The sequence below is a fragment of the Puntigrus tetrazona genome, chromosome 20 (assembly GCF_018831695.1).
Source record: "Puntigrus tetrazona isolate hp1 chromosome 20, ASM1883169v1, whole genome shotgun sequence".
In the NCBI taxonomy this organism is placed as follows: domain Eukaryota; kingdom Metazoa; phylum Chordata; class Actinopteri; order Cypriniformes; family Cyprinidae; genus Puntigrus; species Puntigrus tetrazona.
Genome location: NC_056718.1, coordinates 3257100 through 3276165, shown reverse-complemented (window position 1 = coordinate 3276165; position 19066 = coordinate 3257100). Strand labels below are relative to the sequence as shown.

The 19066-nt window shown below is 39.4% G+C and overlaps 1 protein-coding gene across 1 annotated transcript in view; it reads right to left on the bottom strand.

Moving 5' to 3' along the window:
- Positions 1 to 8993: 8993 nt before the first annotated feature.
- The window catches only part of LOC122325046 (E3 ubiquitin ligase TRAF3IP2-like), a 36241-nt gene continuing 26168 nt past the window's right edge, over positions 8994 to 19066 (bottom strand). The window contains exons 6-8 of the mRNA XM_043219880.1: positions 11895 to 11999; positions 11557 to 11631; positions 8994 to 9578 (exon numbers count right to left, since the gene is read on the bottom strand). Coding sequence (XP_043075815.1) covers positions 9432 to 9578; positions 11557 to 11631; positions 11895 to 11999 — 327 coding nt within the window. The 3' untranslated portion in view covers positions 8994 to 9431. The remainder of the gene's footprint in view (positions 9579 to 11556; positions 11632 to 11894; positions 12000 to 19066) is intronic.

Sequence of the window (19066 nt, the reverse complement as noted above, 5' to 3'; positions counted from 1 at the left end):
TTTTAGTGCTTCTGAGCAAATGAACTCAAAACAAGCCTAGAAGTGCTTTTAAAGGCTGTTTCTCAGTGAGAGAAAGCTTTTTCATGCAGTTTCAAGACAGAATGAGCCTTTTCAGTGTGTTTCTAGTTTTGGACACAAAAGTCATATTACAGCTCAAAAAGCACAATTTGCTTAGTTTTTGACTTTTATGAGCAGAAATGCTGTTTTAGTGCTTCTGAGCAAATGAACTCAAAACAAGCCTAGAAGTGCTTTAAAAGGCTGTTTCTCAGCGAGAGAAAGCTTTTTCATGCAGTTTCAAGGCAGAATGAGCCTTTTCAGTGTGTTTCTAGTTTTGGACAAAAAGTCATATTACAGCTCAAAAAGCACAATTTGCTTAGTTTTTGACTTTTTATGAGCAGAAATGCTGTTTTAGTGCTTCTGAGCAAATGAACTCAAAACAAGCCTAGAAGTGCTTTAAAGGCTGTTTCTCAGCGAGAGAAAGCTTTTTCATGCAGTTTCAAGACAGAATGAGCCTTTTCAGTGTGTTTCTAGTTTTGGACACAAAAAGTCATATTAGAGCTCAAAAGCACAATTTGCTTAGTTTTTGACTTTTTATGAGCAGAAATGCTGTTTTAGTGCTTCTCAGCAAATGAACTCAAAACAAGCCTAGAAGTGCTTTAAAGGCTGTTTCTCAGCGAGAGAAAGCTTTTTCATGCAGTTTCAAGACAGAATGAGCCTTTTCAGTGTGTTTCTAGTTTTGGACACAAAAGTCATATTACAGCTCAAAAGCACAATTTGCTTAGTTTTGACTTTTTATGAGCAGAAATGCTGTTTTAGTGCTTCTGAGCAAATGAACTCAAAACAAGCCTAGAAGTGCTTTAAAGGCTGTTTCTCAGCGAGAGAAAGCTTTTTCATGCAGTTTCAAGGCAGAATGAGCCTTTTCAGTGTGTTTCTAGTTTTGGACACAAAAGTCATATTACAGCTCAAAAAGCACAATTTGCTTAGTTTTTGACTTTTTATGAGCAGAAATGCTGTTTTAGTGCTTCTGAGCAAATGAACTCAAAACAAGCCTAGAAGTGCTTTAAAGGCTGTTTCTCAGCGAGAGAAAGCTTTTTCATGCAGTTTCAAGGCAGAATGAGCCTTTTCAGTGTGTTTCTAGTTTTAGACACAAAAGTCATATTACAGCTCAAAAAGCACAATTTGCTTAGTTTTTGACTTTTTATGAGCAGAAATGCTGTTTTAGTGCTTCTGAGCAAATGAACTCAAAACAAGCCTAGAATGCTTTAAAGGCTGTTTCTCAGCGAGAGAAAGCTTTTCATGCAGTTTCAAGACAGAATGAGCCTTTTCAGTGTGTTTCTAGTTTTGGACACAAAAAGTCATATTAGACCTCAAAAAGCACAATTTGCTTAGTTTTTGACTTTTATGAGCAGAAATGCTGTTTTAGTGCTTCTCAGCAAATGAACTCAAAACAAGCCTAGAAGTGCTTTAAAGGCTGTTTCTCAGCGAGAGAAAGCTTTTTCATGCAGTTTCAAGGCAGAATGAGCCTTTTCAGTGTGTTTCTAGTTTTGGACACAAAAAGTCATATTAGACCTCAAAAAGCACAATTTGCTTAGTTTTTGACATTTTATGAGCAGAAATGCTGTTTTAGTGCATCTGAGCAAATGAACTCAAAACAAGCCTAGAAGTGCTTTAAAGGCTGTTTCTCAGCGAGAGAAAGCTTTTTCATGCAGTTTCAAGGCAGAATGAGCCTTTTCAGTGTGTTTCTAGTTTTGGACACAAAAAGTCATATTACAGCTCAAAAGCACAATTTGCTTAGTTTTTGACTTTTTATGAGCAGAAATGCTGTTTTAGTGCTTCTGAGCAAATGAACTCAGAACAAGCCTAGAAGTGCTTTAAAGGCTGTTTCTCAGCGAGAGAAAGCTTTTTCATGCAGTTTCAAGGCAGAATGAGCCTTTTCAGTGTGTTTCTAGTTTTGGACACAAAAGTCATATTACAGCTCAAAAAGCACAATTTGCTTAGTTTTTGACTTTTATGAGCAGAAATGCTGTTTTAGTGCTTCTGAGCAAATGAACTCAGAACAAGCCTAGAAGTGCTTTAAAGGCTGTTTCTCAGCGAGAGAAAGCTTTTTCATGCAGTTTCAAGGCAGAATGAGCCTTTTCAGTGTGTTTCTAGTTTTGGACACAAAAAGTCATATTACAGCTCAAAAAGCACAATTTGCTTAGTTTTTGACTTTTATGAGCAGAAATGCTGTTTTAGTGCTTCTGAGCAAATGAACTCAGAACAAGCCTAGAAGTGCTTTAAAGGCTGTTTCTCAGCGAGAGAAAGCTTTTTCATGCAGTTTCAAGGCAGAATGAGCCTTTTCAGTGTGTTTCTAGTTTTGGACACAAAAAGTCATATTACAGCTCAAAAGCACAATTTGCTTAGTTTTTGACTTTTTATGAGCAGAAATGCTGTTTTAGTGCTTCTGAGCAAATGAACTCAGAACAAGCCTAGAAGTGCTTTAAAGGCTGTTTCTCAGCGAGAGAAAGCTTTTTCATGCAGTTTCAAGGCAGAATGAGCCTTTTCAGTGTGTTTCTAGTTTTGGACACAAAAGTCATATTACAGCTCAAAAGCACAATTTGCTTAGTTTTGACTTTTTATGAGCAGAAATGCTGTTTTAGTGCTTCTGAGCAAATGAACTCAAAAAAGCCTAGAAGTGCTTTAAAGGCTGTTTCTCAGCGAGAGAAAGCTTTTTCATGCAGTTTCAAGGCAGAATGAGCCTTTTCAGTGTGTTTCTAGTTTTGGACACAAAAAGTCATATTACAGCTCAAAAAGCACAATTTGCTTAGTTTTTGACTTTTATGAGCAGAAATGCTGTTTAGTAGTGCTCAAAACAAAGGCTCTGAGCAAATTCAAAACAAGCCTAGAAGTGCTTTAGGCTGTTTCAGCGAGAGAAAGCTTTTTCATGCAGTTTCAAGGCAGAATGAGCCTTTTCAGTGTGTTTCTAGTTTTGGACACAAAAAGTCATATTACAGCTCAAAAGTACAATTTGCTTAGTTTTTGACTTTTATGAGCAGAAATGCTGTTTTAGTGCTTCTCAGCAAATGAACTCAAAACAAGCCTAGAAGTGCTTTAAAGGCTGTTTCTCAGTGAGAGAAAGCTTTTTCATGCAGTTTCAAGGCAGAATGAGCCTTTTCAGTGTGTTTCTAGTTTTGGACACAAAAAGTCATATTAGACCTCAAAAAAGTACAATTTGCTTAGTTTTGACTTTTTATGAGCAGAAATGCTGTTTTAGTGCTTCTCAGCAAATGAACTCAAAACAAGCCTAGAAGTGCTTAAAGGCTGTTTCTCAAGGAGAAAGCTTTTTCATGCAGTTTCAAGACAGAATGAGCTTTTTCAGTGCAGTTTTGGACACAAAAGTCATATTAGACAGCTCAAAAACTACAATTTGCTTAGTTTTTGACTTTTTATGAGCAGAAATGTTGTTTTAGTGTGTTCTCTTTTAGACAAATGAACTCAAAAACAAAGCCTTTTGAAGTGCTTTTTTTAAAGGCTGTTTCTCAGCAGAGAAAGCTTTTTCAGCAGTTTCAGAGAAAGCTTTTTCATGCAGTTTCAAGACAGAATGAGCCTTTTCAGTGTGTTTCTAGTTTTGGACACAAAAAGTCATATTACAGCTTAAAAAGCACAATTTGCTTAGTTTTTGACATTTTATGAGCAGAAATGCTCTTTTAGTGCATCTGAGCAAATGAACTCAGAACAAGCCTAGAAGTGCTTTAAAGACTGTTTCTCAGCGAGAGAAAGCTTTTCCATGGCAGTTTCAAGGCAGAATGAGCCTTTTCAGTGTGTTTCTAGTTTTGGACACAAAAAGTCATATTACAGCTCAAAAAGCACAATTTGCTTAGTTTTTGACTTTTTATGAGCAGAAATGCTGTTTTAGTGCTTCTGAGCAAATTAACTCAAAACAAGCCTAGAAGTGCTTTAAAGGCTGTTTCTCAGCGAGAGAAAGCTTTTTCATGCATTTTCAAGGCAGAATGATCCTTTTCAGTGTGTTTCTAGTTTGGGACACAAAAAGTCATATTACAGCTCAAAAAGCACAATTTGCTTAGTTTTTGACTTTTTATGAGCAGAAATGCTGTTTTAGTGCTTCTGAGCAAATGAACTCAAAACAAGCCTAGAAGTGCTTTAAAGGCTGTTTCTCAGCGAGAGAAAGCTTTTTCATGCAGTTTCAAGACAGAATGAGCCTTTTCGGTGTGTTTCTAGTTTTGGACAAAAAAAGTCATATTAGACCTCAAAAAGCACAATTTGCTTAGTTTTTGACTTTTTATGAGCAGAAATGCTGTTTTAGTGCTTCTCAGCAAATGAACTCAAAACAAGCCTAGAAGTGCTTTAAAGGCTGTTTCTCAGCGAGAGAAAGCTTTTTCATGCAGTTTCAAGGCAGAATGAGCCTTTTCAGTGTGTTTCTAGTTTTAGACACAAAAAGTCATATTAGACCTCAAAAAGCACAATTTGCTTAGTTTTTGACTTTTTATAAGCAGAAATGCTGTTTTAGTGCTTCTCAGCAAATGAATTCAAAACAAGCCTAGAAGTGCTTTAAAGGCTGTTTCTCAGCGAGAGAAAGCTTTTTCATGCAGTTTCAAGGCAGAATGAGCCTTTTCAGTGTGTTTCTAGTTTGGGACACAAAAAGTCATATTACAGCTCAAAAAGCACAATTTGCTTAGTTTTTGACTTTTTATGAGCAGAAATGCTGTTTTAGTGCTTCTGAGCAAATGAACTCAAAACAAGCCTAGAAGTGCTTTAAAGGCTGTTTCTCAGCGAGAGAAAGCCTTTTCATGCAGTTTCAAGGCAGAATGAGCCTTTTTAGTGTGTTTCTAGTTTTAGACACAAAAAGTCATATTAGACCTTAAAAAGCACAATTTGCTTAGTTTTTGACTTTTTATGAGCAGAAATGCTGTTTTAGTGCTTCTCAGCAAATGAACTCAAAACAAGCCTAGAAGTGCTTTAAAGGCTGTTTCTCAGCGAGAGAAAGCTTTTTCATGCAGTTTCAAGACAGAATGAGCCTTTTCAGTGTGTTTCTAGTTTTGGACACAAAAAGTCATATTACAGCTCAAAAAGCACAATTTGCTTAGTTTTTGACTTTTTATGAGCAGAAATGCTGTTTTAGTGCTTCTGAGCAAATGAACTCAGATTAGGCCTAGAAGTGCTTTAAAAGCTGTTTCTCAGCGAGAGAAAGCTTTTTCATGCAGTTTCAAGGCAGAATGAGCCTTTTCAGTGTGTTTCTAGTTTTGGACACAAAAAGTCATATTAGACCTCAAAAAGCACAATTTGCTTAGTTTTTGACTTTTTATGAGCAGAAATGCTGTTTTAGTGCTTCTGAGCAAATGAACTCAGAACAAGCCTAGAAGTGCTTTAAAGGCTGTTTCTCAGCGAGAGAAAGCTTTTTCATGAAATTTCAAGGCAGAATGAGCCTTTTCAGTGTGTTTCTAGTTTTGGACACAAAAAGTCATATTACAGCTCAAAAAGCACAATTTGCTTAGTTTTTGACTTTTTATGAGCAGAAATGCTGTTTTAGTGCTTCTGAGCAAATGAACTCAGAACAAGCCTAGAAGTGCTTTAAAGGCTGTTTCTCAGCGAGAGAAAGCTTTTTCATGAAATTTCAAGGCAGAATGAGCCTTTTCAGTGTGTTTCTAGTTTTGGACACAAAAAGTCATATTAGACCTCAAAAAGCACAATTTGCTTAGTTTTTGACTTTTTATGAGCAAAAATGCTTTTTAAGTGCTTCTGAGCAAATGAACTCTAAACAAGCCTAGAAGAACTTTAAAGGCTGTTTCTCAGCGAGAGAAATCTTTTTCATGCAGTTTCAAGGCAGAATGAGCCTTTTCAGTGTATTTCTAGTTTTGGACAGAAAAAGTCATATTACAGCTCAAAAAGCACAATTTGCTTAATTTTTGACTTTTTATGAGCAGAAATGCTAATTTAGTGCTTCTCAGCAAATGAACTCAAAACAAGCCTAGAAGTGCTTTAAAGGCTTTTTCTCAGCGAGAGAAAGCTTTTTCATGCAGTTTCAAGGCAGAATGAGCCTTTTCAGTGTGTTTCTAGTTTTGGACACAAAAAGTCATATTAGACCTCAAAAAGCACAATTTGCTTATTTTTTTACTTTTTATGAGCAGAAATGCTGTTTTAGTGCTTCTCAGCAAATGAACTCAAAACAAGCCTAGAAGTGCTTTAAAGGCTGTTTCTCAGCGAGAGAAAGCTTTTTCATGCAGTTTCAAGGCAGAATGAGCCTTTTCAGTGTGTTTCTAGTTTTGGACACAAAAAGTCATATTAGACCTCAAAAAGCACAATTTGCTTAGTTTTTGACTTTTTATGAGCAAAAATGCTTTTTAAGTGCTTCTGAGCAAATGAACTCTAAACAAGCCTAGAAGAACTTTAAAGGCTGTTTCTTAGCGAGAGAAATCTTTTTCATGCAGTTTCAAGGCAGAATGAGCCTTTTCAGTGTATTTCTAGTTTTGGACAGAAAAAGTCATATTACAGCTCAAAAAGCACAATTTGCTTAATTTTTGACTTTTATGAGCAGAAATGCTAATTTAGTGCTTCTCAGCAAATGAACTCAAAACAAGCCTAGAAGTGCTTTAAAGGCTTTTTCTCAGCGAGAGAAAGCTTTTTCATGCAGTTTCAAGGCAGAATGAGCCTTTTCAGTGTGTTTCTAGTTTTGGACACAAAAAGTCATATTAGACCTCAAAAAGCACAATTTGCTTATTTTTTGACTTTTTATGAGTAAAAATGCTTTTTAAGTGCTTCTGAGCAAATGAAGTCTAAACAAGCCTAGAAGTGCTTTAAAGGCTGTTTCTCAGCGAGAGAAAGCTTTTTTTTATGCAGTTTCAAGGCAGAATGAGCCTTTTCAGTGTGTTTCTAGTTTTGGACACAAAAAGTCATATTACAGCTCAAAAAATCACAATTTGCTTAGTTTTTGACTTTTATGAGCAGAAATGCTGTTTTAGTGCTTCTCAGCAAATGAACTCAAAACAAGCCTAAAAGTCTCTCAGTGAGAGAATGCTTTTTCATGCAGTTTCAAGGCAGAATGAGTCTTTTCAGTGTGTTTCTAATTTTGGACACAAAAAGTCATATTACAGCTCAAAAAGCACAATTTGCTTAGTTTTTGACTTTTTATGAGCAGAAATGCTGTTTTAGTGCTTCCAAGCAAATGAACTCAAAACAAGCCTAGACATGCTTTAAAAGTTGTTTCTCAGTGAGAGAAAGCTTTTTCATGCAGTTTCAAGGTTGTTTCTCAGTGTGAGAGAATGCTTTTTCATGCAGTTCCAAGACAGAACGAGCCTTTTCAGTGTGTTTCTAGTTTTGGACACAAAAAGTCATATTACAGCTCAAAAGGCACAAATTGCTTAGTTCTTGACTTCTATGAGCAGGAATGCTGTATTAGTGTTTCTTAGGAAATAAACCCAAAACAAGCCCAGAACTGCTTTAAAAGTAGTTTCTCCGTGAGAGAAAGGTTTTTCATGCAGTTTCAAAGGAGAACAAGCCTTTTTAGTTTTGTTTCTAGCTTTGGACACAGAAAGTCATATTAGAGCACAAAACCCACAATTTGCTTAGTTTTTGACTTCTATGAGCAAAAATGCTGTTTTAGTGTTTCTGAGCAAATGAACTCAAAAAAAGCCCAGAACTGCTTTAAAAGTTGTTTCTAAGTGAGAGAAAGCTTTTTCATGCCATTTCTATGTGTGTTTTCCTTTTTAGTGTGTTTCTAGCTTTGGACACAGAAAGTCATATTAGAGCACAAAACCCACAATTTGCTTAGTTTTTGACTTCTATGAGCAGAAATGCTGTTTGAGTGTTTCTGAGCAAATGAACTGAAAACAAGCCCAGACCTGCTTTAAAAGTTGTTTCTCAGTGAGAGAAAGCTTTTTTATGTTGTTTCTATGTAAAACACAAGCCTTTTCAGTGTGTTTCTAGCTTTGGACATAGAAAGTTATATTAGAGCGCAAAATTCCCATTTTGCTTAGCTCTGACATCTATGAGCAGAAATGCTGTTTTTGTGCTTCTTACCAAAAATAAAGAAACAAGGCTCGATATGGTTTAAAAGCTTCTTCTTGGTGAGAGAAAGATTTTTCTCACAGTTTCCAACCAGAACAAGCCTTTTCAGTTTGTTTCTAGTTTTGCTAATAATCAGCTGCCTCTCCTTTTATCACAATCTTCTATTCGCTGCCCTTTACTAGGATCCCGACGGGAGTGGGTGTGTTTAAGAGGAGGGGCGTGGGATTGTACAGGTCTGGCGGCATGTGACGAGGCACACCTGAAGTGAATCGAGGCTCTTAAATGCAGATCGAGCTTCTGCTCGAGAGACCAGTTTCTTTTTCTGTGGATGCACGCTGATGTCCTTGTGAATTCAGGGAGGGAGTGCGTGTGGCTGGATTACGCCGCCCCCACCCATCACTGGACCCTTCCCCTGGAACACTTCCCAACCTTCACTTCCCATGCAGCGTGACGAGAACACCAGTTCCCCTGTGTCTCTTTTGGATACTTATTTTAATAAAAAGCCTCCCCAAGGCCTGATGCCACACCCACTGTGTTTGTCGTTTGTTACCCCCATTGCAATAGGAAGAAAACCATAACGTAAATAAACTTCTAAGTGCCCAACCAAAGAGAACGCTAATCACTATAAAGAAATAAAGTTTAAAAAACAAAACATTCTAGAAACATCTTATGTGATGTTCTACATTGAAGAAGACTTTGTGAAATGGATGAATTCAAATTCTAGTTAAAAACAACAGACATTTTTATTATTCTTCCGTTATATTGAGCATTAGCAACATATTAGTGCACAACTAAAGCAAACACTGATTTCCATGATGGCGACAATTTTAACCAATAAGACATCACCATACAATCCTCTGTAATTCATCACTAATGCACAATTAACATTTAGTTAGTCACTTAATTATCTCATTAACTTTAAGTCTTTAACCCTTTATAAGTCATCAAAGCACGCAAAAGTAATCAGAAGCTGTACTCATACACAACACTTCTTTCAGATACAATCAGTGTTTTATTAAAAATTGTCATATACACATAGGATATCTTGAAGGTAAGTAAATCATGGGCTAATTGTAATTTTTTTAGGCCAATTAACTCCTTAAGTTAGAAAAGCATGTTAAATAGGCATCACAAAAAAAAAAAAAAATCTTTAGAAGTTGCATTGCAACAGAACTGGTATTGAGACAGCACCTATGATTTTGTGTATTGATGAAGCATTAATGCAGTGGCTTTACGGGTTGATCTAACAAACTCTGTTGTTGTTACCTTTATGCCAAAATCACATGAAAGAGAAAGGAAAACGGTTATTAGAATCACTATTGAGAATAATAAAATTGTTTTAAATGTTTGGGTGGAAGATGTTCACACTTCTCATAAAAACTAATAACATAAAATAAAACATTCTAAACATGATATCACAAGATTCTCTTTTACAGGGGTTTAATAGTGAGCATCAGCTCTTTTCCCAGAGCAGGGATGATGTATTTTTCCTCTCTGAGTAAGCGAAGTAATAGGTCCGAAGCATCCTCAGGCCACCGGTACAGACGTGTGCTCTGTAGCCACAATGGAACATGACTCTGCCAGAGAAAGCAACACATTGTAATATCATGGCATTCTTCATACATACTGGAAGTTATTTCCAGCGTCAAACAACATATTGCAAATAACTGCATCCAAAAAAACATTTTGTTTACTTAATATATGTACACAGCACAATCCTTACTGTCAAATTAACAATGCTTGGTGTCTGTATGTGCCAACACTACAGAGTGTTAAAATTATAAGATAATTAAGAGATTCATTAAGTGATGATTGTCCATTATCAGAGACACCTTATGTTAACAAACAGAAAAACTCATTAATGGCTCCCATACAGCATTGAATGAAAGAATAAATAAATCTGTTTGCCACCATTGTTAAGATACAAACACTGATTCTTGATATCTGTTTGTGCCTAAAAGAACAACTTTTCAAACGTTTTTTAAAAAAAATCTGTACAGCTTGAGTAGTATGAAATCCAAAATCTGCTTGAAAAAAATAAAACAATCATTCACTGTGGAATCAAAAGGTTGATGTAATCAACAAAGAAAATTTAACTTTGAGTATAAGCACCTCCACCTAAGATTTCTGCTCTTCGTCTGGTTATTATAACTAGTTATAACAGCAAAACACCACAGTATTGCAAAGTCAAGGGTCAAGAGCCTAACTAAAATAAACATTGACCACTGTAAAGGTAACAAAAAAAAGGGGTTTTCTTTTTTGGTGATTCTGCTTGTTAACATCAGGTGTCTTCAATAATGGACAATCATCACTCAATGAATAACAGCAGGTGTTCATCACTAATGCACAATTATTTATAATTATTCATATATCTCATTAACTTTAAGTCTTTAAAACTTTTTAAGTCATCAGCAAAGTACTTAAAGGTAATCAGATGTTTTACTCATACACAACACTGCCTGTGAAGTAACAGCGCTCAGAGTTGACACTCGGAGGCTGTTTCAAATAACCCCCTACACCCTCTTTCACTATTCCCTAAATGAGTTTACTAATATAGCCTACCTGAAAGAAAGAATGAAAATTAAAAATTATTCAGCAACTTTATTTTTTTTTGCTGTTGTTGAATACTAAAGTTAAGCTTAAGCTGTTTGATGGTAGTATAACAGTAACATGCTACAAAAACAAGCAATAAGTTAATAGTATATTACTGGCAACTGTGCTTCCAGTAAATTAGTGTTTTTTTTTAATCAACATAATTTTCGCAGACCCACAAAAGCAATTTACCTTCCTCACATCTGTTGTATAGTTGATTAATTCTTCTTTCAGACTGATACAATCAGTATTTTATTAAAAATTGCCATATACACCTATGATTTTTCGAGGGTGAGTAAATCTTGGGCTTATTAAAATCTTTAGGCCAGTTAACCCTTTAAATTAGAAAAGCATGTCAAATAGACATCACAAAAAATTGTTTTTCTTCAGAAGTTGCATTGCAACAGAACCGGTATTGAGATTTATTTACAGACTGTTTATTGCAGCTGCAAAACAGTTTTTAAATGTTAACTGCAGCACCTTTGATTTTGTGTATCTATGAAGCATTAATGCAGTGGCTTTATGGGTTGATTTAACTATGTTGTGGTTACCTTTACCAGTGAGGAAACGCTGTAGATCATGTCTTGGTCAAGGTTGATGATCTATATGCCACCAGTAGTGAGAATCTTTCCTACTTAAACTTCTGGCATACCAAATCCCCATTTAATTAAGCTGTTTAACTTTTTTTGTGTTAGGAAAATACAAGACGATTATGCACAGTTAACCCAACAAATCAGCAGAAACATAATCTGATCAATAAGGTCTTAAATGGTGCCCAGGGGACAAATTCTCTTCATCCTCAGTCCCCCTTAGTACTCGTCAACAGTCCTAAGGGCCCAGTGAGGCCCCCTTTCCAGCTGAAAGGGGGTCCTCATCTTATTAAACCACCCTGCTATTCAGTACAATGTTAAAACAGTTTTCTCTCATATGTGTTTTTTTTTTTCTTCTTTTTTGTTGACTTACTTGGTTAGCACTGGGAAACAGCACTGGTACCAATCTGAAGTTTAGACATCTTTGCAGAATGAATTCATTTTGGATCTGAAAAAAATAAATCAAAAGCATGCACAGCTAACCCAAAGGAAAAGTAAATCAGTACAAAGGGGTTAAGTATAATACCTTCAGAGTGTGTTAGAGATAAGAGTTCAGAATAATTTTAAAAAATGTGAGGTAGTTATAGCTTCAGTGAGAGCATTCCCTGATGGTCAATTGTTACATCTTATAGGATAAAAACATTAAATATGCGTTTTCACACAGGTTTATAGAAGGATGAGAAGGAAATTTAAAGAATGATACACACTCACCTGTGTGTGTATGTACTTGGTGTGTAATCCATGTTGATCAGATCCATCTCCCTCAACATCTGTCTTATACTTCGGACTGATCACTACAATGATTAACACAGACTTCTGCAAAACAAATTGATTATATTTTATAGAAAGCAATAGAAAGCATAAAATATAAACACACAAACTGGTAAATTTTTACAAATGTTTAGGTCACTAAAAATAACATTAAAGAGGTGTGTGAACTTGCAAGTACGATGTCAGACATTGTAATATGCTCTGGTCCCTTCCTGCTTAACTTGGTGACGAGATATACAGCAGACTATTGTCTCTCAATGACTGAATGCCTAAGTGGTCTATGCAGAATAACAGGTTTCATAGACAATTGGTCTGTCCCAAAAGTTTGACCTGTTGAAAAGAGATAGTCTTCATCCTACCAAGTTTTGGTGCCACTCTTCTCTCTAGAAATATGGCACATTGTTTTAAAGCTAGTACTTGACTAAATTGAGCCCAGGTCAGGAAGAAGACAGACTGGCTAAACTGACCGTTTGCAAGCCGCCTTACATAACAGAAGGCAGTTAATTCTCAGCACATAGAGACTCTTTCACCTACATATCACACTATAGAGACGGTGTCTGTTCCCTGAACTAGAAAATACAGAAAACACCCAAACCAAATTAGGTGCAACTATTTAATTGATGTTTCACAAATAAAAACTATTTATAATACATTCAAGATGTCACGGCTGCGCTTTCGCGGGACGAAGCTCACGAGACGTAAATAAACTTAAATGGGTTTAATCTCAAAATGGTAAAATAAAAAGGTACAAAAAGGCAGGCAGGTAGAACAGGCAGGCAGGCGTAGACATCGGGTAAAGACATAGGGTATAGACCTTGACGCTCGGACAAACAGAACTCAAAACACAGCACTTAAATACACGGGGTAATGGACTAAATTAATACGACACAGCTGCAGACAATAATACAATTAACACGGAGGGAAGGCAGGGCACAGGGAGCACATGGCACGAGACAAAAACAAACAAAAAAATCCAGAGAACGTGACATTACCCCCCCCTCCCGGAAGGTGCGTCCTCGCACCTAAAGGGTAACATCAAACAAAAACCAAAATGACTAGGATTTGGGGATACCGGGTCTTGGGAGGAGGTTCTGGTGGAGGACGGATCCCCAGGAGGGGGCAGGCAGAAGGCAGAAGGGTCCAAGGAGGTGTAGATGGAGGGAGGAGCCAGGAAGGAGACAGGAGGAGTCCGGAGCAGGAGGAGATCCAGAGCCCAGCTATGGTGGTCCAAGGTGGAGCCGACGGAGGGAGGAGCCAGGAAGGAGACAGGAGGAGTCCGGAGCAGGAGGAGATCCAGAGCCCAGCTATGGTGGTCCAAGGTGGAGCCAACGGAGGGAGGAGCCATGGAGGAGGAGCAGCCATCGACTCCATGGGGCCGACCGACGGCGGCGGAGCAGGTGGTGGAGGAGACTGAGGTGGAGACGGAGAGCCGAAGAGGAGAGGAGGGGAGCTAGGAGCCCAGGGGGAGCCGACGGGTCTACGAGCCGAGGAGGAGTCTGGGTCTCGGAGGCAGGACGGTGAGGCGAGGGATCCTTCAACCTCGACGGCGATGGAGACCGGCAGACTCGTGGCGAGCTCCAGATGGTGAGCTGAGGATGAGCGCAGGGGCTGCTGGGATCCATCGACGTGGTATGACTAGGGTGGGAAAACTGGAAGCGCACGTGGCGCGGGCACTGGAGGGAGCGCACGTGGCGTGGGCACTGGAGGGAGAGCACGTGGCGCGGGCACTGGAGGGAGCGCACATGGCGCGGGCACTGGAGGGAGCGCACGTGGCGCGGGCACTGGAGGAGCGCCGCGTGGCGCGGGCACTGGAGGAGCGCCGCGTGGCGCGGGCACTGAACGGGGACGGAGCGCACGCGGCACGGGCACTGAACGGGACGGAGCGCACGTGGCGCGGGCACTGAACGGGACGGAGCGCCGCGGCACGGGCACTGGAACGGGACGGAGCGCACGTGGCGCGGGCACTGGAACGGGACGGCTGGGCGGAACCAGCGGGCTAACGGGACGGCTGGGCGGAACCAGCGGCTAACGGGACGGCTGGGCGGAACCAGCGGGCTAACGGGGCGGCTGGGCGGAACCAGCGGGCTAACGGGGTAGCTGAACGGGAACAGGAACTCAGGATACAGGAGGTGCCCAGTCTAAGTCCAAGTCCACATCATCCAGCTCCCTTTGCAGATCCAGCAGCCCCAGGTGGATGATCAGCTCATCCTCAGCAGATGTGTAGTAGGCAGAGCTCCACTCCGCGCTCTCATCGCAGTCGGCTGTCTCCACCGCGGGGAGCTCCGTTGCTGGCTCGCGCACCTGGTCTGACGTATACGGCTCGGGTCCGGTTGCGCTCCACGGCTCTGTCGCTCTCTCTGGCGATGGGTCCGTGGTCGCGCTCGACTCCGCCCCCGTTTCAGCGGTGGGCTCAGGCTGGGGCTCGACCTTGCGGTGAAGGGATGGGCTAGGCTCTGGATCTGGAGTGGGGCTGGTGTCGTTGTCCTCAAGCGCAACAGTAATTGACGATTTGCACGACACCAGCACCCACTCGATGCACGCGGCGATGCTCTCTCGAGGACCGCTCCCGGACAGCTGCGCTTGGCTGGAGGTGTTAAGTCCGCGGAAATAGAGTCCGCACAGAAAGCTGTCCGGGTAGCGGGAGTCGTTGGCCAGTTCGAGGAAAAGTTCGGTATAGTCCTCGAGAGAGCAATCCCCCTGCTCCAGCAGGCGGATGAGGAAGTTTGGGTCTTTATACTGGGCAAACATGGCAAACAAAAAAAAGGGGGAAAATACGCCGCTATTTACTTTTTTATGGTCCGAGCGTTCTGTCACGGTTGCGCTTTCGCGGGACGAAGCTCACGAGACGTAAATAAACTTAAATGGGTTTAATCTCAAAATGGTAAAATAAAGGTACAAAAAGGCAGGCAGGTAGAACAGGCAGGCAGGCTAAACACAGGTGTAGACATCGGGTGTAGACATCGGGTATAGACCTTGACGCTCGGACAAACAGAACTCAAAACACAGCACTTAAATACACGGGGTAATGGACTAAATTAATACGACACAGCAGGGCACAGGGAGCACATGGCACGAGACAAAAACATAAACAAAGAGTCCAGAGAACGTGACACAAGAAAAAAAATAACTAAAATTATGTAATTAAGTACAGTGGTTCCACACCACCAAATTGTGTTTTATTTATATGATTGTATTTTTTTTTTTATATCTATGCAAACTCTTGTTGTGCCAACCCAGTTGAATGAGAAGGAATCTATGTGAAATTGGATGTTTTTACTAAATTTCTTTTTGCTAAATTGTCTCAATTTCTTCACTTCCTTGTAACTTAAACCAGTTAAGTTTAGTGATGTTTTGGTTTATTAAAAACTAGAGTGGAACAAGTGAAGGACATTTGGACAGTTTTTAATAAAACCAAAACATGTTCACTAAACTTAACTGGTTTAAGCTTAATAAATTGAGTTAATTGGACTTTACTATTTTACATAGATTCGTCCTATTAAATTGTGTTGACACATTGCAAAGAGTTTCCAAACATTTAAAAAATTCCTTTCATAGAAATAAAACACAGTTTGGTTAAGTGAAACCATTGTCCTTAATCACATAATTTAATTGAGTTGGTTCAGTCATTGAGTTGAGTTAGTCATTTGTTTGAGTGCACCCCCATAAACTATTGCTATAAAAATAAGCCATGTCCAAAAAGCTGAGGTGTTGCTACAATTTATGGCAATAGTCCCAGTACTTCTCAAATGGCATGCTTTAAATATAACTTGTTAAAAGTTACAGTGCTGCGTATAACATTATCAGGATCTACTCATTTTTTAAATCATACTCTGGATTTAATAGTCACATTGAAAAATTGGCGTTAATGGTGTTGAAACTTGTGTGAACTCCAATATATCTAAAACCATAAAATCTGCACGTTATTACAAGTACGGCAGAACTATCACTTCCACCACAAGACTGCTTTGTAAGTAATCTTCCTGATTTATCTTAATTCCTTAACACTTCCAAAAGAACAGAAAAACTTGATTTAACAGAAACTAACGAAAAACAGCATAGCAGTAATGACTTTATGAACTACTAAAAAATAGTATCCTTACAATTATATTCCTACTTAAAGAAAATGGTATCATGAGAGGATTACCAGTCAATATTTAGACAGTACAATAGTACTGAGACTGCTCTCGTTAGAGTTACAAATGAATAGACTAGACTTTTGAATAGACTACTGTTATGTTCCCTCCTGTCTAGTGGTTAGGGAGAAGAGGTAGCAAAAGGGTAACAAAGAAAAGAACGGTGAGAACACACTTCAGTCCTCTGTCCCAGGATGAAGACATCAAAGTTTTAGTTTAAATAATAACACATTGTCTATTGTTTATCATATAAAAGGAAAAGACCATGAGTTTAACATAAGAGACAGGAAGCAATGGCTCAGGAGAGTGCAAGGTCTAAAACAACAATTAAAACAGTTCTCTACCTATTTAGGAAACAGAACTAACTAAAACAAATAACATAACACTTCCCTGCACTCCTAATTAAACCAAAATCAGGGATGAAAATGAGATCCAAAGAAAAAAGGCACTCTCTCCCTACAGCTTCACTTAATTTTACAAAAAACAAAAAGAGAAATCAAAGGCCAAGGGACGTAACACCCCCACCCTTAAGAATACAGACCAAACAGCAGTGTCCACTGGCACAGCCTTTTAATGGTATAACACCTCTTAAATTTCCATGTCCCCAGTTCTGGAAAGTGCATTAGCCACAATGTTATCAGTGCCCTTGATGTGCTAAATTTCAGTATTGTAGTCTTGTAGTTTGAGGGCCCATTGCATCAACCGCTGGTTAGAAGAAGACGTGTTGGAAAGGAAGGTCAGAGGGTTATGGTCTTTAGATAGGGATGGCACTACTTCCAAGGTACACTTCAAAATGCTTCATAGTAATGACCCAAAAGGCCCATAGTAAGGCCAAAGCCTCCTTCTCAATGATACTTTAGGTCTGATGATGCTTCAGGAACTTCCTGGAGAAGTAGGACATTGATTCCGCGAGAGTCCTCCTGAATCAGGACTGCTCCAGCACCAGAGGTACTAGCATCCACCTGCAGCTTAAATTGCAACTCAAAGTTAGGTGCCATAAGCACAGGAGCATTACACAAGAGATCTTTTGCATTTACATTAACATTTACATTTAGTCATTTTGCAGACGCTTTTATCCAAAGCGACTTACAATTGAGAGTACAACAGCGATTCATTTTTTTGAGAGACAAACAGACAGAGTAATTGCTTGTAACACCCAGTCACAGGCAGTGTTCAAATTAGTGCACGCCAGAATGGAAGGAATAAACAAGGGGGAGGAGAAGTGAGAGTAAATTTTTTTTTATGATGAGGTCAGGTATTGCTGAAAGATGTGAGTTTTCAGCTGTTTCTTAAAGATTGACAGAGATCCAGCATTCCGGATATGTATGGGAAGATCGGTCCACCAGCCAGGAACAGAGAACGAGAAAGTTCTGGAGAGTGATTTCTTTGAGATGGTACCGCGAGGCGTCGCTCGCTAGCAGATCTCAGACTTCTAGAGGGTGTGTAGATTTGTAATAGTGAGTGTAAGTAGACCGGTGCCGAGTCTGTGGTTGTTCTATATGCAAGCATCAGTGCCTTGAACTTGATGTGAGCTGCAATCGGTAGCCAATTCAATTCAATTCAATTCAAGTTTATTTGTATAGCGCTTTTTACAATGGCTATTGTTCCAAAGCAGCTTCACAAAAGCAAATTATTACATAACAAAAGCAAATCATTCCACAGACAAAAGCAAATCACTACACAGCAGGATGCGTTACAATACAGCAGGATGAATTACAATGCAGAAAGTTCAAGATAGAATTAGTCCAGACAGAATGCCAATGTGAGGAGATAAAGAGAGGTGTAACATGGGTTCTTTTGGGCTCACTGAATACCAGCCGTGCCGCTGCTTTTGCTGCTTCAAAAGCTCTGTCACATTCATAGCTCCACTTAAAAACTCTTGATGTGCTAAGTAGGTCTGTGAGAGGAGCATGGGCAGTCAGAGTCACTTGCCAGTAGCCTTGCAACAAATCCAATTTTGTGACAAAGTCAACAGATCCTACTCTGTCTATACATCCCATCTGCTTTGGGAACTAAAAAACAAAGTGAGCTCCAGGGACTTTGACAATGACGGGCCAGGCAGTGCTGTAATATATATTCAACTTCAACTTTCATGATGTTGCGCTTGGTTGGATTAACACTGTATGGATGCTATTTAATTGGTTTAGCTTGACCTACATCAATGTCATGCTCTAGAACTGAGTTTTGCCTGGCACATCATAGAACAGTGACTCTAACGAAGCATCAGCTAAATAATCTGCTTGTTCTGCTCAGAACTTAAGTGAGCAAGGACAAATCCTTCAAAACAGCAGAATTTTGCAACCTTCCAACAGTTTGATGAGTTACTTGAGTAGCTTTTTTAACTCTTGAGACTTGGTTGCATGTCACCATAGCAACAGATACCGGGAGACACAGGTTCAGATGGAGAATCAGGGTGAGAGTGGCTAACAAACCTCTTTAACATATTGATGTGACATACCAGAGTTTTGCGTCGCCTATCAGGAGTACTGATCATATAGTCTGTGTCACTGAGTTTTTATTTTACTTGATTTTGTACAGACTACCGGAAGCTTAAATCCTTGACAAAGCCTGACTGTTACCCTTTGCCCAGAATCAACGAGTGTGTTCTGCACCAATTGTTAGTAAATTCGATCTTCTGAAAGGTTATTGGCAGGTGCTGTTAACATCTCGTGCTAGAGAATTATCTTCTTGGTCCGAATATCTCATACTGTCACATCTCTGGACTCTGTTTATTGTTTTTGTCTCGTGCCATGTGCTCTCTGTGCCCTACCTTCCCTTCATGTTAATTGTATAATTGTCTTCACCTGCTCCCTGTTAATTTAGTCAATTTCCTTGTGTATTTAGTCCTGTGTGTTTTGAGTTCGCATTGTCTGATCGTCAATGTCCTTACCTGATGTCCCTACGTGTTCAATTACAACTACAAGACATGATCTACAGAATGGTGGGTTATTATAGGGGGTTTTGTCAGAATTTTGCGAG